General features: G+C 38.8%; 1 protein-coding gene across 3 annotated transcripts in view; it reads right to left on the bottom strand.

The window, feature by feature from the left end:
* The window catches only part of LOC311165470 (protein unc-13 homolog B-like), a gene marked incomplete at its 5' end in the record, with an annotated part of 207,766 nt that overhangs the window by 148,304 nt on the left and 42,002 nt on the right, over positions 1-17,460 (bottom strand). For all 3 annotated transcript variants that reach the window (XM_084225440.1, XM_084225439.1, XM_084225441.1), the window contains 2 exons: positions 13,311-13,368; positions 16,456-16,526. In XM_084225440.1, the coding sequence (XP_084081566.1) occupies positions 13,311-13,368; positions 16,456-16,526 (129 nt within the window). The remainder of the gene's footprint in view (positions 1-13,310; positions 13,369-16,455; positions 16,527-17,460) is intronic.

The raw sequence follows: 17,460 nt of genomic DNA, 5'->3' as shown, positions 1-17,460 counted from the left end.
TTTTCTCCCTTGAAAATATTCTGCTGCTGAAACATTCATCAGCCAAGAACAGAACTGACAGGCTGAAGTGCAAAGACTCCCTTGAACATCTACCCTACTTCTTCAAGCCTTTCCCTTTCCTAAAATGAAATTAGGTCAGCAGTACAAGATGCCTCTTTCCTAAAGCACCCTCTGCCCAACTAACAAGGGTCTGGGCTACAGCACTCTGCTTGCATGAAGCTCTAACCAGAAAAAAGTCTTCCAGCTATGAATATGCTGTTTCTGCTGCTTCCTTCTCAGCTGCTTTTTAAACATAACAATTAGAAGAGTGGTTTTATATTGTCCAGCTAATGGAGTTCACTTGGAAACACCAATAACACTGCCCGAAGGCTGACTGTAAGGATGCTAAAATTATTTCAAAGAGGACAGCACCTCAAGGGAGAAGGGGATGGAGGGACCCTCATGAATACAAGTACCTTTTAAAGCAAAACCACCACACACTGACTCTCCAGATGAACAGGAGAAATACATGTACAGAGCCCTCCTAGACTTCTCACTGACTAGTGCCTAAACCGAATTTCCCTTCCAAATATCCAAAAATGGAAAATAAAGCTATTTAGGACACTACTTCTTCTTACATTAGTGTCAAAAAGTTAATTAGTTACCTTGGCTATCCTACCACACCTCCAAGAATAAACAATTGAGACATCCAGTACTGACAGTACAACCAAGTTGGTCAACTCTGACAAAGCACAAAGAACTTACGTTTGATCAAAGACAGGAGAACAAGGAGGACAAAAAATGTTGTGGGAGAAGAAATGGGGAAGTCACTAGTGGAAGACTTCTCAAATGCAGAACAGGTCCATATATGAAATGCAGTGTCATTAGTTGGGCATTAGACTTAGAAGCAGTAAGAGCATCCTCTCCAAACTCCACCATGTCAAAAATGGAAAAGCATGAAGCAGAATCTCTGCCCTGCTGGATGCAGACACTGTGATCTTTCTTTGCATGCTCCCCTAAGTAACACTGGCATTTCTGTCTCATACTCAGGGAACAAACACCTTTGTTTTAAGACTGATAGATCAACCCTTGCATGTTCTATAGACTATGGAAGCCACACACTGTATCTTGAGCTTTTGTTCAACCTTGCCTGTCAGTATCTGTAGCACTTTCAGAAAGTGAAGGCACATTTTCTTGAACAAAAAACAAAAATTTTGCAGCGTAACCAGAAGTTAACACACGAAGCTTCAGGTGTGGCATGAGCTCTACAGATCACAGACAGCTGCAGTATCTGAGTTTTTCCTGTCTAAAGCTGGTCAGCACTAGTGAAAGCAAAGCCCTGCAACTTTTGCCGTGATACTTGTCCCGCTGAGGCTGAACATAACACAATACCTACAGCCTCACTGGTGTGCAACAGTCATTTCTTCTTTCAGATTTGCTCCTATTTGTACTATTTAGAATATATCTCCACCATATCTCATCTTAGTAAGACAATGACTACAGATTTCCTTGCGTTTTTCCATTACTTCAAACACTGATTTGGGCTTACATAGGTATGAAGACCAACATAAAAGACACACACAAGTAAAAAACTAGAATCACCTTTATAAGACAAGAATAATAGTCCAATTACGCCATCATGTCCTCAAATTCCAGTAGAAGGCACAAGCAAATCATATAAAACATGACCAAAACAAAGCTAAAAAGTGAAAAAATGAACAGCCATCCATCCACACAAATATGAAGACTAAGTGAAAATAAAAGAAAATACAATGGAACAGACTTTCTATATGCATGAATATTTCCACTTTTCCTTGTACTGGAGCATGCTGCATCACTATACGATCAGAAAGCTTGCAAGAAATCAAACTGTTACGTACTCAGCTGCTCTCCCCATCCGAAATAACTCCAGTTGCCTGCATGTAACACAAATGGCAGAAAAGAATAGGAATGGAAAAAGAAAGCTTAGAAAAAACAAACCACAAGCAAACTTTTCATGTATTTAAAACGCCTTACAGATTGTGAGTTTGAAAATTTAAGGGATCTTTTTCTTAATAAATACAACATTAAGTTTATGTTGGGGCTTGTGCCTCATGTCCAGTTTGTTTAGAAGACATTCTGAAAACTGAGATCATTATAAACTCTTGGAATTGACAAGCAATCATGCATTTATTAACACAAGTAGACAAAATACTTATCAGTCAACCTAGCAAGAGCAGTTAAACACTGTCATTCCCTAGCATACTCAAATGTCTCAGAAACCAGAGCCCAGTTTAGAACAGCATCTCATTCCAGGCTAAACTCTGCAAATCAAGTGGCAAAAGTCACTTCACATTTCCATTTCTGCCCCCTTTCCAGAACAAAGTTAACCCAGTGATGAGCATCACTTCAATAACAACAGCATGAAAAACTGTGTATGTAAACAATGCGAAGCAAAGAGTACTTTGTTAGGCAGATATACACACTGGTAAAAAGCTTAAAGGCTCTCATGACATTCTAAAGCAAACATGAAGTTAATCCTGCAACAGTAAGCAAACCTTTCCCTGTAAAATCGAAGGTTACAACAAATTAATGCTAAAGCTGCACAGCAAGTTCATAAGACAACAAAGTTTTTCCTTATCAACACCCATGTTGTCACCCCATGGTGACAACATGGGTATTGATAAGGAAAAGGTCATACTCAGTACCATGGATTCAACATACTAGTACTCACAGTCCTCAAATAACTTCAGAACCATGCACACAACTTGCAACTCCAAGAAATGCTTTAGAACCAGCATTTCTAGAAGATAGTGTAAAAAACACTTGAAAAATTTACATTTACAGGAGTGTTGATGTGAAAAGTGCAGCTGATAATAAACAAATTCATCACAGCTAGACAGAAAATGAGCAAGAGCTTTCTGTCCTGGCTACTATCTCTAACTACCAGCCAGGCACAGAGATGCATCAGAGCTATAACCAGATTACTCTTTTCTTTTCAGAAACAAAAGATCTACAAAGCAACACAGTCCCTCAGATGCACATCAGTACTTCAAGGTCCCTGGATTAGGCTCTGATAAACACACGTGTGGTGCTTTGCACAGACACAGGCACAGGCATTGCTCAGGTTCAAGTGGCACTTTTATATCTGGAAGAATTTCAAAGGTAGGCCATTACCTTCTGGTTCCTATAGTAGTAGTCAGAAAAAAAAAAAAAAAAAAAAAAAAAAAAAAAAAAAAAAAAAAACACCAAAAAAGCAACACATGTATGTTTGCTTTGGTCATTAAAGGAAGCAGCTCTAACTAAGTGGAACAAATTGAATGACTTAGAAAGAAGCACTGATATAATGCTGAACACATGCAGTTACCATAGAGTATAGAACATTTATTCCTCTGCTGGGTACAGAAATTCTTGTTTTCTGGATTTAATAACAGAAGAGAACTGAAGTCCATCAAGTCAAGCACCAACAATCTACAGTGTGAGACAAGACAAATGCCACTCAGCAGCAAGAGTGAAAATGCAGCTGAGCCAGATGTGCTGATGTGCTGAGCCAGATGAGATGAAGATGTATCCAAACGCATGAGAAACCTGCCAGGATCCACCTAACACTGTTTGCATGATCCTGACCACAGGGCCATCACCCTCAAGCTTGTTTTTCACAACAAAAAACCTAAACACCAGGTTTGACAGAGGTCTGAGTGTTATTTCAGGGGGGGAGGAGAAGAAAAAGAGGAGTGCAAAACCAAGCTGGCAAAGAAAACAGAAGTAAAAGACATGGCAAAGAAATGAAAAGGGGAGACAACCAGGAGAAAGGGAATGGAAACCAAAGGCAGAGAGAGCACAGACAGTAGAGAGGGACATAGGAAAAGGGACTTAGGAAAGAGACACATGTTGACAGAGCCCTGCACTGAGCTTTGATCTGCTGTAACCAAGAGTTCCCGTTAAAGACAATTTCCTGTTAATGTAGAAGTTGAACAACAGCTCACGTGTATCTCATTCCTGAAAATCTCAAGACACTAACACATGTAACAACAACTCCAGCAAATCCTTCCATCAAAATGTCTGTATCTCAGGTGAACAGTAAGAGGCAAAGGAAGGAAAATTCAAATATTAGCAGCTTGCATTACTATCAAAGATCCAGAAAAATTCTGTAGTGACACAGCATTATTGCAGTCAGGACATATGCTAGTGAAATGCGTGTCATTATTCACAAATGAATGCACTTGTAAAATCCCAGAGTAACTGGGGAAGAAACACCAGACAATAACTATAAATTTCCAAAGCTGGTATGCAGATCAGAAAAACCACAGAGGAAATGGAGCTTATCTGTCCTCCAGGTTTCACAAAGATAAAAATCCCAGACTGCCAGCCTCTGCACAAACCACTGTACTAAATCTGCAAGGAGGGTATGAGTGATCTCTGAAACCCGCTGAGAATGTTCCTAACCACTACCTCCCTGACAGAAAAAGGCCTGATGGTTGGCACAACATTACTCATCATTTGAAACTGCAACAAGGAGAAAACCACCAAGTGCTAATACAACCCGCTGGGATACAAGGTCTGTCCTTGGAGGAGAAGCATGACCACTGCCCACAGATAAAAAAGTCCTCAAGCTGACAGTGATGACCTTGAGCCAGCTACTTACCTGTCCACCTCACTGCTACCAAGTTCCTAATGAACAGCATGAAAATCCCACAGACTTTCCACGCCCAAGGCAAATAGCAGCCAATGCCAAGCAAGGCAGGGCGAGGAGAGGAGAAGCTGACCTTAGACAGCAGCTCATTTTCTCACATTGAGAAGCTGGGTTTGGCTGACCAGGCTATGCAACAACTATAGGCTGGGGAAAGCAATGCTGCAGGAGCAAAGAGAAAGAGATGCAATAACAGAGAGTAAGGGATTTTTAGTCAGAAGCTCAAAACTCCGCTTTTGTTTGTTTTTACTAACACCCACTTCACTTTAGTGTCTAACATTTTGGAAAAAAATGAATTTATTAAAGATTCAACACATATGCTGCTTCATTTAAGATTCAGGAGCTAACAGTATACATCTCAGTCCTTCAGCATAATCGCAGAAGACCTGGGTTGACAGTCTTGATATTTTGAAGGTTAATGAAAACAGAATTTCTTTTTAGCCTTTTCAAGTTGTTTTTCTGCTTCATAAAAGAAATATGCATAACCATGATTTTTTAAGAAAACATCCCTTCCAGATCACCTTTGGAACAAATTTAAACCTGTGCAAACTCAAACTAAAAACACCAAGAAGTCCAGACAGAAAATAGGAAGTTGTAATTCCAAAACCATACAACCACATACACCAATAATGGAATACATGATACAGACAAGTCAGACTAGTCACTCCATGTGTTCATAAATACCAACAGTGTGTGTCTTGGTTATCACATTATTTTGTATCTGTAAGTTTCAGTACTCAAAAAATGAGGTTTCATATAAACCTCCAATTAAGGACTAAGCAATGCAGGCAGCCTGGTGCCTTGGAAGCTAAAACATTTTTATCATTAACACATTCTATAAAGCATATCTAAGTTCCCTGAATATAACATATGCTTGTTCTGTGCCTCAGTTATGCAACCGTTCAAGGAGGAACTCCTCCTCCCCACTTCACACTGTCAAGCCTGGATCAGCAGGGACACTGTAAAAAAGCAGATTATTCCAAGTTTTTAATGCCATCTAATTTGACTGCCTGTGTGCCATTTTGTTTCATTTCTGTTTACAAGCCTCTGAGATTGGTTGGGACCTACTATCCCTGTCAGAACATTAGCATTTGCTGCTGCCACTGCTTATAGTTAGGCTGGTGAATTATTCAATCCCCCTGTTATGTCCCATGTTTGGCACAAACAGAAATCATCTAAGTAAGTTTATAAAAGCAAACAAAACTGACGATAGTATATTTGGTTCTGATAAAGTACCATTTGCAGACTGTTCTGGTTGGTTCTTTTATCTGTGCTTAAAAAATCTCCTTTTCCCATGGCTACTACCCTCAACATAGTATGAACAGATCTCAGATTCCATAAAAATCTACATTCTTCCAGTGTTCAATGTACTCCCCAAAACTAAACAGGTGGTATTTTAGTGGAATAAGATTCTAAAATAGAAAACATACATTGAATAGCTTTTTAGAAGGAAGTCAAGTTTTCAGTAAGCACAATGCCAAAGAAGGTTTTATAACAAGTACCACCATTTCCAGCTCAGTTTTGGAACACTCCAGAGCAGGGCTAAGGCCTCTGCATAAAAGGAGATAAGAAAGCACAAGAGGCAAATGAGCTAGAAGGATCTGACAGAGACAAGGACAGGTACTCAAGCATGACCCTGGAATGCTCTCCTTGCTCCCCAGTTCACTGCATTCAGCTTATGCTGAAATTTTTGAGTATTTTATTTCACTAAACAAGATGGCCCTTCTGGCCGCCTTTATGTTGGTTAAACAAAATCAGATTGAGATCTGAGAATTTAAGGAGAGCTTGAATCTACATCAATCATCCAGTGTACCCACTAAGTTATTACAAACTTGTGCATCTCATCAGTAACCATAGAAAAAAGGCAGAGTGACAACTAATTTTATTTCAATGGAAAATTGTAACATGTCTACCACTGCAATAATGCCCATACAGCTGCCTTGTCTTACAAATTTCTAGGCTACCAAGTCACACACTATTTGGCAAAAAGATTCAAACACTGCTACAGACAAGATTTATATACCCCTTCCTGAGATACAATTTTGGACTATAGTCGACTCCCTAACATGACATACATGCATTTAATTTAATGCATGGAATTTAATCTACAGCAGCAGAGATAAAAGATTTGGTGCCTTTTTTCTTCCGACCTTTAACCTTGGACTTTAAGTACAAGCCTCACTGCTGGAGGACACATACTTATGGCTTGTGCATAAAGTTGGGGAATCATTCTTCTACCAGTTTAAAATCTTTAACTTTCAAATAGTTTATATTTCACTGTCATAACAAAATTCAATTTGATTTGTTCCTATTGCTATGATATTAAATAATGACTAATAAAGTTTAAAGTCCTTAAAAAAACTGCACTAGAAAAAAATAAGCTGTCATGAAGAGCACTAGAAAAATTATGAAAGGTAGAGTGTTTAAATGAATATTTGCTCGTCTCATCACTGCTTATAGAGATGCTTGTCAGGTTTGGCAGTGCTCAACATTTCAGTAAGAACTTTACATTTGGGGTTTATCTAAAAGTAAAACCTTTATTTGCTTGTCACCACCTTTCAAAATGCAGCCTATACTCTAGGAAAATAAAAACTAAAAAAACATATTTAGAGTATCAGCAGCAAAATCAAAGCCCTAGAGTTCTCTAGAGTTCAGCAGTACATTAAACTTTGTTACTGTATAATCTAATATAACCAGTATTTTTATTTTTAAATTCCATATGCTGAGTACTCTTCCTTAGGCATATCCAGTCCTGAAGTAGCAGTTTCATCCTAAAATTGCAGGCAGATATTTTAGAGTAAAACCTTGAATCTGTGTTCCTTTCAGCAGATCTATCATGCCTTCAGTCAGCACAGAAAGTGAGTGCCACAAAGCCACGGGAAAACAAGCATCCCAGAGGGGATTTATCCTAAACAAAGGGAAACAGGAGCTGCCAGTCACCCAGAAGCAGAGAGGCCAAAGATCTAGCTTTCCCAGCCCTCCAGTAAACTACCACAAAAAAACTCATACAATGGTTCCCCTTGTATGGACTAAAACTGTTTTTCCCTGGCCTAGCTTAAACAAACAAACAAACAAACAAACAAACAAACAAACAAACAAACAAAGTCATTCATGTATACTGTTTCGAATTACACTTACACTGAACAGTCTTTTGAGTTGTAACTGCACTGCAGCCAGAAGTTCCACTCCTACTAGAGTACACCTATACGATGATTGCAACATGATCTTCAGGGTTGCCTACCCTTGAGAAGGGTAAAATAACCATTATTATGATTACTTTACCCTTCCCAAACTGGTGTGGACTAGAGATGCTGTAGGTGGCTGCTGACCTCTGTTGTTTAAGTGCAGAATCAGGCTGGTAACCACAAAAAACCAGCCAGAATCTTGATGTATAGCACACACCTTAACAACAAAGAGGGCAGTGTCACCTCCCAGGACTCTCAATGCTGTCTGACCCTCCACTGTCACAGACCATACACTTCTATGAACAATTAGGACTGGCACATTCTGGGTCTGTTTAAGTGTTTCGATGCTGCCTGGCCTTGAGAGACTGGTAGAGCAGATAACTTTTTTAATATACTATTACCAAAGAAGGAAAGAAGCTAATTCTCTGCCATTTGCTGAGACATGGCCATCTACCCCACAGCAGGGCTGGATACTCTAAACCCAGTGGCACATTAATGGCAGCAGAAAATGCTGCATCCACAGTACAGCACAAATATAAAATCAGTGTTTGGGGGCTTGCTGGGGAGTAAGGGGCAGGAAAGACAATCATCTGGCTGTTAAGCAGACAAAAATCAACAGTGCCATGGTAAGCATCATCATCTCAGCATTAAGAGTGAGTCTGTTCAGGGGAATGAATAAGCCTCCCCAATGTACCACTGGAATTTGATCTCCCAAAAAGAAAACCAGTGAGCATCAGGAATGAAACCTCTCAAAGTCAGCCTTTGTGGTACCTTTGAAATAGCAGTGCATGCAGAGGAATTAGAAGAATTTTGCAAAACAAGATTTCTTCAAATATCAGTGCAAAGAAGGGTCACCACCACAAACTGATCTGGCATTAAATAGCCCCCATTCCTAAAATATGTATAAAACATTTTGCCAGATTTTAAGTAGATAAAAAGCTGCTTATGTATCTAAAACAACTGCAGCATTTTTTTCCTGCATGCATGTGCACATACACATGTTCCAAAGAGCATTAAGAGATGTAATCTTGTTTTTTTCTCTCTCATCTTATGGCAGACCAAGCACAGGCTGGCTTTGATTCTTTCTAGTGGTAAAAGAGTATATGAGAAGCTATTGCTTCTTTTGTTGCCATTACCAACCTACTGCTGGTATCTCTATCCAGAGCCAAGCAAAATTTTTATCTTCTTCTGATAAAAAAGAAGCACAACAAAACCTACAATATAACACACACACACATATACACAAAAAGAAAAAAAACCAAAACACCACACACACACACTAAAACACAAAACTCCCCAAAAGAAAGAAAATCCAAAAGAAAACAAACATATAAACAAAAAACCCCCAAACCAACCAATCAACCAACAAAAACCAACCCAAAACAAAACCCACCAAAAAACCAAAACAAAAAACCAAAACAAAAAATCCCAACCAACCAAACAAAAAACCCACAAAAACAATGCCACCAAAACAAAACAAAAACAAAAAAAATAAACCACAACAAAACATCAACACCCACCACAGCTCTGGTAATCAGGGATTTCACAGAGCAAAGGACTAAAGGAAATGGAACAAAAACACTGAAGCAGAAAAGGGACAATAAGTGACACTTAGGTTATCTTGCCTGAGAATCATACTGAACAAACTTTCTCTCTTCCAGATTTGTAAACTCCCTGACAAATGGTGTAGGGCAGTATTTACAGCAGCTGATATTAACCAAGTCTGCCAAATTGATTCTGCAAAGATGCGGAGTATCTTTCTCATCCCAGTTTGCACTGAAACTGATCCAAGTCAGAGCTGCATTTAAAATACTCACAGTGTGACTCACTTGTGGATTACAATGGACTTCTGTGTGTCCAGAAATTATCTTGAGCTTGCAAGGAAAACATTTCTGTAACTCCTCACAATAAATAACTTAGAGCTTATTGACTCAATGCCAAAGTAATCAAATAATATGTTTTCAATCTGCATAATTTAAAGTGAATTTCCACACAAAACAAAACCTTGCTTTCTTTTCAAATTATATTTAATTTCAGGCTGTGGGTAAAAGCCAATATGGAGATGCTGCAGTTTTCTAACAATGACATATCAAAACATTAATAATTATGACTACATTTAATAGAAAGGCAAATAAACTGGATGCATGGACACTCCAGTGCTTTGTTTATTGCTTGGGATCACTGAAAGTTAAATCAGTTGGAAGCATGTGATCTTTCTGGGGCAGGAGGAATACATAGGGACACACCGCAGTTGGGAGTTAAAAATGAAACAGTTAACTATAATGAAGGAAAGAGGCAAAAGTGCCAAAATCAGCAGGGCCTAGAAAAGACTGTATATGCAACAGAACCACCTGCCTCATTTAAGAATAGGTAGCAAGCCCAAATCCCACATTACCTCAGAAATTATGGGTGAGAGTCTTCTAAGAACAAAACAGCATTTGAGACTTACTGTAAAAGGGAGCCTGAAAGCTCAACAATCTCTGGAAACATTAGAGCTCCGGGTGTGGGCTGAGATTTCCCATGGCACCACGCCAAGGCAGCAGCCCATACATGCCCAGGAACAAAAACCCACCCTCACAGCAGAGGCTGGCTTTCAGATGGGGCCAATTCTCTCACATCCTGCTCCATCCTTCTCCCCGCCTCTACTCAGGGGAGATAACTGAACAAGCTGTATCCCTGCAGGAAGTGGGAAACCACCACAAGAAAATCTGGTTTGGAAAAGGTAAAAGATGTGTGTAAAGTACACATGCAGAAGAGGGCAGAAGTGTAATCTAATTTTAACATGCAAGGACATGTATCTTCCTAATTAGTGAACCTGATCCTGCCTGCTGGAGTAGGACTTTCTCTAGCTAGAACAAGGACAACAAAATGGTCTTCTGAGAGCAGCCAGAGTGGCTAAGCAGGACACCAGTGGCACATGCAGTTATGTACAATTATTTTTAAGTGCAAGCTATGTGAAATGTTTGGCAGAACTTTTGTTCTATAGTGCCTCAGGTTTTAAGATACTTTTGTGGTTTTTGAAGGATTGGGAAAACATTCTCGTGGAGTAAAACCTACTCACACTGAGCATGTTTTTTCCTTCTTCTAAATAAACGCTTAGTTTGCTGTCTTGCTCCACACAGTAACCATACCTTATCCAGCACATCAAGATGATGAAAATGAAAAATGATGTGGTGGAAAATTGGATGAGCCTTAAAAGTCTTCTTGAGGATATTTTTTTTTTATCTAAAAATATACCTACCAATTACTTACCCACATGGTAAGTAAGAACATTCCATATTGAACACATTTTAGTGTGGTAAAGGACACCCACCCTGCTCCTGTGTAAAAAGGGTTGAGCTCCTGTGTCACATGCAAAGGTCAGGTCAGCTTTCAATAGAGATACAATCTGTGCATGTTCTGTGTTAAACTCTTGAGTCTCAAAGGACTGTTCTGTATTGAGGCAAGCTGACAACTCATACACAAGTTGATGTAGGCAGAGTTCATTTTTCAAAAGTACCTCTATATTAAATGTCTATTTTGTATTTTTTCCATGTAAATAGATATTCATAGAGATCAGATACTTGCAGGCAGTAAACAAGCCAAAGTACATGCAGTGCCATCAACTTTATTGAAAATTCTTAAATACATTAACAACAGACTGCTATGAAATGTTTAACATCCATTCTAATGAGTATTTTTAATCCCATGAATGATTATATTAATTCCTATGTGACATTAATTGTTCAAACCACAAGGCCTTCAACTTGAATATTGCAAAAGGTCACTTTCCAGCAAGTTGCAAGCTGTTAACAGGCAGCACAACAAGGGTGGCCATAGTGCTGCTTCTCATTGTGTCTGTGTGCAAGAGCCCAGCTGGTTCTCCAGGGGAGAAACCAGCTACAGGGGGATGTAAATGCACCCTGATGTGGGAACAGGTGCAGCTATTTTCCCCACACAGAAGCATTCTCTCTAATTTACCCATACATCTCAATACTTGGGAGATTCAATCAAATCAGCCTCCCTCAAACAAAAGGAAAGCCCAGAGCACAGAGCCGGGAAAATAATTTCAGCAAATAACACATTCATTTCTTGGACACCTCATACAGCAGGCAGTTCTTCTTTGACTTTTTGACATTACGGGTTCTGCATAGTGTGTTAGTATGTTTTAATCAAATATTAGTTTCTCCCATAATGTTTCTTATTTATGGGCTTAACAAATCAACTGTACCCTTTTGACCATTTGAAAAAAAACAAAACACACCAAAAAAAACCACCCCAAAGCAGAACAACAACAGCATAATAACAACAACAAAAACCCCAAAACAACAAGAAACAAACAAAACAAAAAAAACCCAAACAAACAAAAAAACACCCTACCAAATAAAAAACCTCTGCTTTATTCTTAACATACTTTTTTTTTCCCGAAAAGGGAGGACACATAAAGTGTTACCTAGAATGAACTAGAATGAAAGTATTACTGGAATACTGTGATATAGAGTCATGTTCCAGCTACACGCCACAATCAGGTTTCCTAGGCAATTCTTTAATGTCTAGAGTTGTTGAAGATACTTTAAAGATAACATAACAATAGTACACAGAGAAATTAATTCTACTCAAAAAAGGTAAACAGTAATTAGCATTTCCTAGTATTATCAGTTTTGAGGAGATCCTATAATCAGCCTAATGGATAAACAGCCTGTAATGTGTAATATGCACATCTTAAAGGATTTGAAGTAGAGGATAAAAGATTTGTTTAAATTATGGGGCTTGAATTTTATTAATGTTGTTGCCAAAAGTAGATAAGACATTCACAAGAGACATCACTGAGCTTTCATCTATTGTATGTTAAAAGCAGTGTTTCAGAAATCTAATTTAGCAAATCATCAGATACAGTAAGTGCTATATTATTTTTCCATCCATGTTTTCAGAAGCATAAAAAATGCAAGACAAGACAAGCAGAAATTAGTAAAAATATTTTTTCCATCCATCAACGCAGCATTGAAAAGTAATATTGAAGAAATTAGACATCAAGTACACAAACCTCTGGTGCATTTTAAAAGGCTACCAGTAGTACTTGTCTCCACCTATTTTCTGCCTCTTAAAATTTCATTAAACAGTAATAAAAATTATATTTAACACAGGAAGTTTTAGCAGAACATAGCCTAATATAGTCACATGAAAAAATACAGCATTTTCTTAGTGGTATAAATATTACAAGGGTCTGACAATCTTAGTGACTTTGAACACATTTTCTGTTCCTATTGCACACAAGGACAACAGCAAGTGCAAGACTCAATGCCTGATTTAACTTCCTGGCATCAGAAGCTGCAGAGCAATATTCTGATGAGCACAGCTTTTCATAACTGCACAGAAATTTAAGTACTTCTAATAAGAAAATGTTGGTCAGATGTACCATCACTTGACATCTAACCACAAAAGGAAATTAAGTACATTGAAAGAGGAAAAAATATTGAGAAGAAATTAGTCTAACTTACAACACTGGGAGGCAGCACTGGGCAATGGTTTCTTCTGGACTTCCTCCTGAAAGGGATACTAAAGGAAGGAAAGAAAAAATAGGAAGGCATACAGAGAGATAAGAAAGCAAGTGGTAACTTTATGATAGCATCCACACATAAGAGAAAATATCCCTGGAACTATCAAAACACAATATCTATAAGCATAATATCTGTAATATATTCTCCATTATATCTGTATTTAAACACAGTCCCAGAAGTGTCCTCTTTTTTCATGCCAAAATCACGTTACAAAGTGCACTTCTGTTTAAGGTGAAGTCTGCTTTAGAACAAGCATAGGCCCTACTACCAACTCTGAGACCTTGAATTAAACATTGAAAAGACCTGATTCTTCACACCACAATACCAGTGTGATAGGGAGCTCCAAACTGGGAATAAGCCTGTTTACATTTAGACATTCCACCACAGTAGTTCAAATCTCCTGCGGGCTCACAGCAAACCCAGAGTAGGAGATGGCAGCAGTAAGGTAATTATGCGCCTGGCAAGGCAAGAACACAATGTTTGCCCAGCTAACACTTGCAAACTCTCCTGTGATCCACTTCACATCCGAAGTGAAGAATTTTTGATCTCATTTAATACTAAATTAGAGAACATAGAGATATTTCAATTAGCCAGCTTTGACTTTTTACAAAGCTGTTTGTTACAGCATCAAAGCATTCCCTAGGGGAACACCCTAGGGAACCTAGTGGTTTTATTTTGTTATTCTCTTCTATCTTGTATTACATAAAGATATGAGAAAATTAGGACAATTGACCAAAATAACGAGAACAGTATTTGCTAGGAAAAAAAGATCTGACAACAAAGGAAGTGGCAAACTTAGCAAGCCGGTGCAGCAGCCTGTGCAAAACACAGCCACCAGACAGTCTCTCCTTGGATTTGGTTGGGATTAATGACCAGTTCTGTGCATGGAAGGTGACAGCCTGCAAACTTCCGCTGCGGTTATCTTTCAATCTGTGCTATTTAAAATGCACAAGGGATCCTGAAAGGTGGTTAGTCTTATCATCAGCAAACTGCCAACCCACTGAGTTAATCAGGACTTCGAAAACAAGAACTGCCGGATCTCACAGCACTGACTGGTTGACAAAGTGGTGAAAGGAAGTCTGCTGATGAGCAATTGCAGTAGCACAGGACAGCAGTGGGTTCTGAATTATTATCCTCAGAGATCCCAGAATGGCAGCAGTTTGCTCTTTTTAAGGCATCAGCCTGATGGCTATCAAGAGTCCCAAAATGAAAATATTAAGTGTTTTTAGGAAGAGAGGCTGGAAAACGTTTCTATGACACTATCTGAACTCCACATGAACCTACTTCTTCAATACTCCTCTGCAGCTTCCGTCTGTTCATTCATTATCTCAAACACAGATAGGTGCACTTAAAACAAAGTAGACAAGGGCACAAAGTTGTCTTGTGCTAAAAAACACTGTGCAGACCAGGATTGTGCAGCCCAAAAGTTGAGGTCTGTGAAGCTGAGTGGCAGGGACTGAATGCATGAGGATCAGTCATTTAATTTCTTCAAACAAACCTGCCTCCAGCTGGTTTCTCAAACACTGGGTTTGTTTGCTCACAGCAATTAAGATACTTTTTCAGGCAATGCACAATTAAGGTGCTGAATTCCTTTGCAAAAACATAACTGACCTGGGTGCATTTAAAGGGCAACTGGCATCCACAAAAGAGAAATCCATTGAGTGCTGTTCAACACAAGGATACTGCCTCTGGCTCTGGAAGCTCCTGAGCTACAAGTCACTGCCACTAAGGGGAATATGCAAGGAAGATCTCATCCCCATTCTGGGTGGCTGGCAAATGTGGAGAACTACAGAAGAACCACCTGAGGTCAGGCCCTGCACAAGTTTTTTTCTCCTTGGTCAAAGGGAACATCCATAATGAATTTCTAGGTCACAAATAAGGAGATACTACTTCGTTACTGGTATTTGATACAAGCACATAAATTAGCAAGCAGATGTGTGGCACTGCAGGGAAAGGGGAGACTCAGCTCAGGATATCTTTCAGCACGTACCAGTTCAGTGAAGCACTAGAGGGCACCTGTGCTTCACTGAATTACCTGAACTGCTGCTCCAGCGCAAAGGACCGGGAGGGACAGGAGCATCACTGACAGGACAACTGACAGATTAGGCTTTTCATCGATTCTTAGAGGCTTTCAAACTTCTAGGAAGGCAGGATAGGCTGCTCTAAATTCTTTAAGTTTTTACCCACCCGAATATTGGTCTGTCCTCGGTCAAAATAAAAAATCCACCTTATTTCCTTCATCTGCACAGTAAACCAAATCACTCACATAATAAACAGAAAAGAATAGATGAAGGATCCCAGAACAAAATCTCCTGAAGTCATTGCACTAGCAGAGTATTTTGCAAGTTATCTTTCTATGGAAAGAGACCTGTCAAAAAGGCTTCACCAGCACCGTACTCTTAGTCAATGATGCTCACATCAACACAAAAGCATTGGGGTTTTCCATATACTTCATTATACATGTTAAATCTTATTCTGCAAACAGTATGAACTGCAAACAAAATTTCAGTCATGCAACAGTCTCTCTTAGAAATAAAAAAAAGTAACCTCTATTTCATAGCTGCTTAGCCAAGTACACACCAGAGCTGGGGAAGCATAAAGCCATAGCTATGACTTATCCTAATACAAGATGCACATAAACTGAGCCATTAACAACTGCATTAGGACAAAAGCCAACACTCCAACAGTCTCAGTTCAAATAAAGATTCATTATCTTGCTTTGTCATCTTCAAAGAAACAGTCAACTGCAAAAAAAGTCTTTTTTGACTTGATTTCACAAAAAGAACCTACCACAGCCTGTCAAAAATGGTTTCACTGTCTGCTCAGGTAAAGCATGGTGTTGCCTTTCCTTTGAACATATCTGCATCAACAAAACATTATTCAAGCACTACCAGCATGCAGAAAAATACTCCCCTCCTTAACACTGAACAGTATACTTGAGAAAAGAGTTCTGTAAGCAGTTCATGAAGGACTTTCAAATTATCAACATTCAGTAGTTATCCTAATCACAGGGATCTAATACAAAGAATAAAAGCTAGTTATAAGACATTCAGGGCTACAATATTCTTTCAATTTAGATATTTACCTCATCATCTCCCAGTGAATTTATTTGTTCTAATTTTCTGGTCCAGTATCTGGCCTCTTCTTCAGGGATATCTAAGTCAAAAGAGTAAGTCACACCACCTTATTAACCAGGCAACTTTGCATTCATCACCATTACTATTAAAGATCACACACAAAAAAACCCCCATGTGATTTTTAAGAAAAAGAACTCAGATGGAAAATAAACACTGTAAATAGCAGCACACTTCAAGGGTTTACCTGCTTTCTTGTTTAAAAGTGATTAACCAAATGCACACTTACACAAAGGTAGGAAAGAGAAAGACAGACTAGTTCACATTTAATTCAAGTATTAGTTTGATGGAGAGCCATTCCACAACAGCAAGTGTATTTTAATACACTTGCTTATGTTTGATAACACATAACAAGAGCATTTTCTGGAGGCTTTTTATAATCCCAGCAGCACAAGGGCTGCCTTTGAATAACACACCTTATGCACACCAATAGCACAACTCCTGATGTAACAAAAATTAAGTACCAAAAAATAAGCTATCTCTTATTTCTTTGCCAGCAATAAACCAAATATTTTGAGGGAATAAACAGTGTGATAGGCAGTCATATTCACATGAAAGTACATTCTTACTTTTACGCCACTGCAGATTCATTGTGAAATGAATCACAACATTTTCACCGTCAAGAAGAGTTACCAAGCTGACAGCAAGTAGCAAGCATTATCACTTTTATTGTGGTAACTATTTTCTATTTCACACCCTGAAGTAATATACTGTCCTAATGGAACACTGACTTCTGCCACTCAAAATTTCGCCTTTCAAAGCACATGCTCAGAGATGCAGACAACCTGCTGTGAAAAGCTTAACACAAAATTATTCAGGGATGGAGTGGTGTGAAAACACTGGAAAGGAAAAAAATAAGGATTTGTTTGGTTTGGTTTTTTTCTAGCCACTCAGCATCCCTGAATGTAGCAACTTCTGAAATCTGGCTAATTATGGCCTGAAACTGCACCACTGCA

The sequence above is a fragment of the Fringilla coelebs genome, assembly GCF_963513975.1.
Source record: "Fringilla coelebs genome assembly, chromosome: Z".
Lineage (NCBI taxonomy): Eukaryota > Metazoa > Chordata > Aves > Passeriformes > Fringillidae > Fringilla > Fringilla coelebs.
The sequence above is the reverse complement of the archived record's forward strand: the minus strand, read 5'-3'. Positions and strand labels throughout refer to the sequence as shown.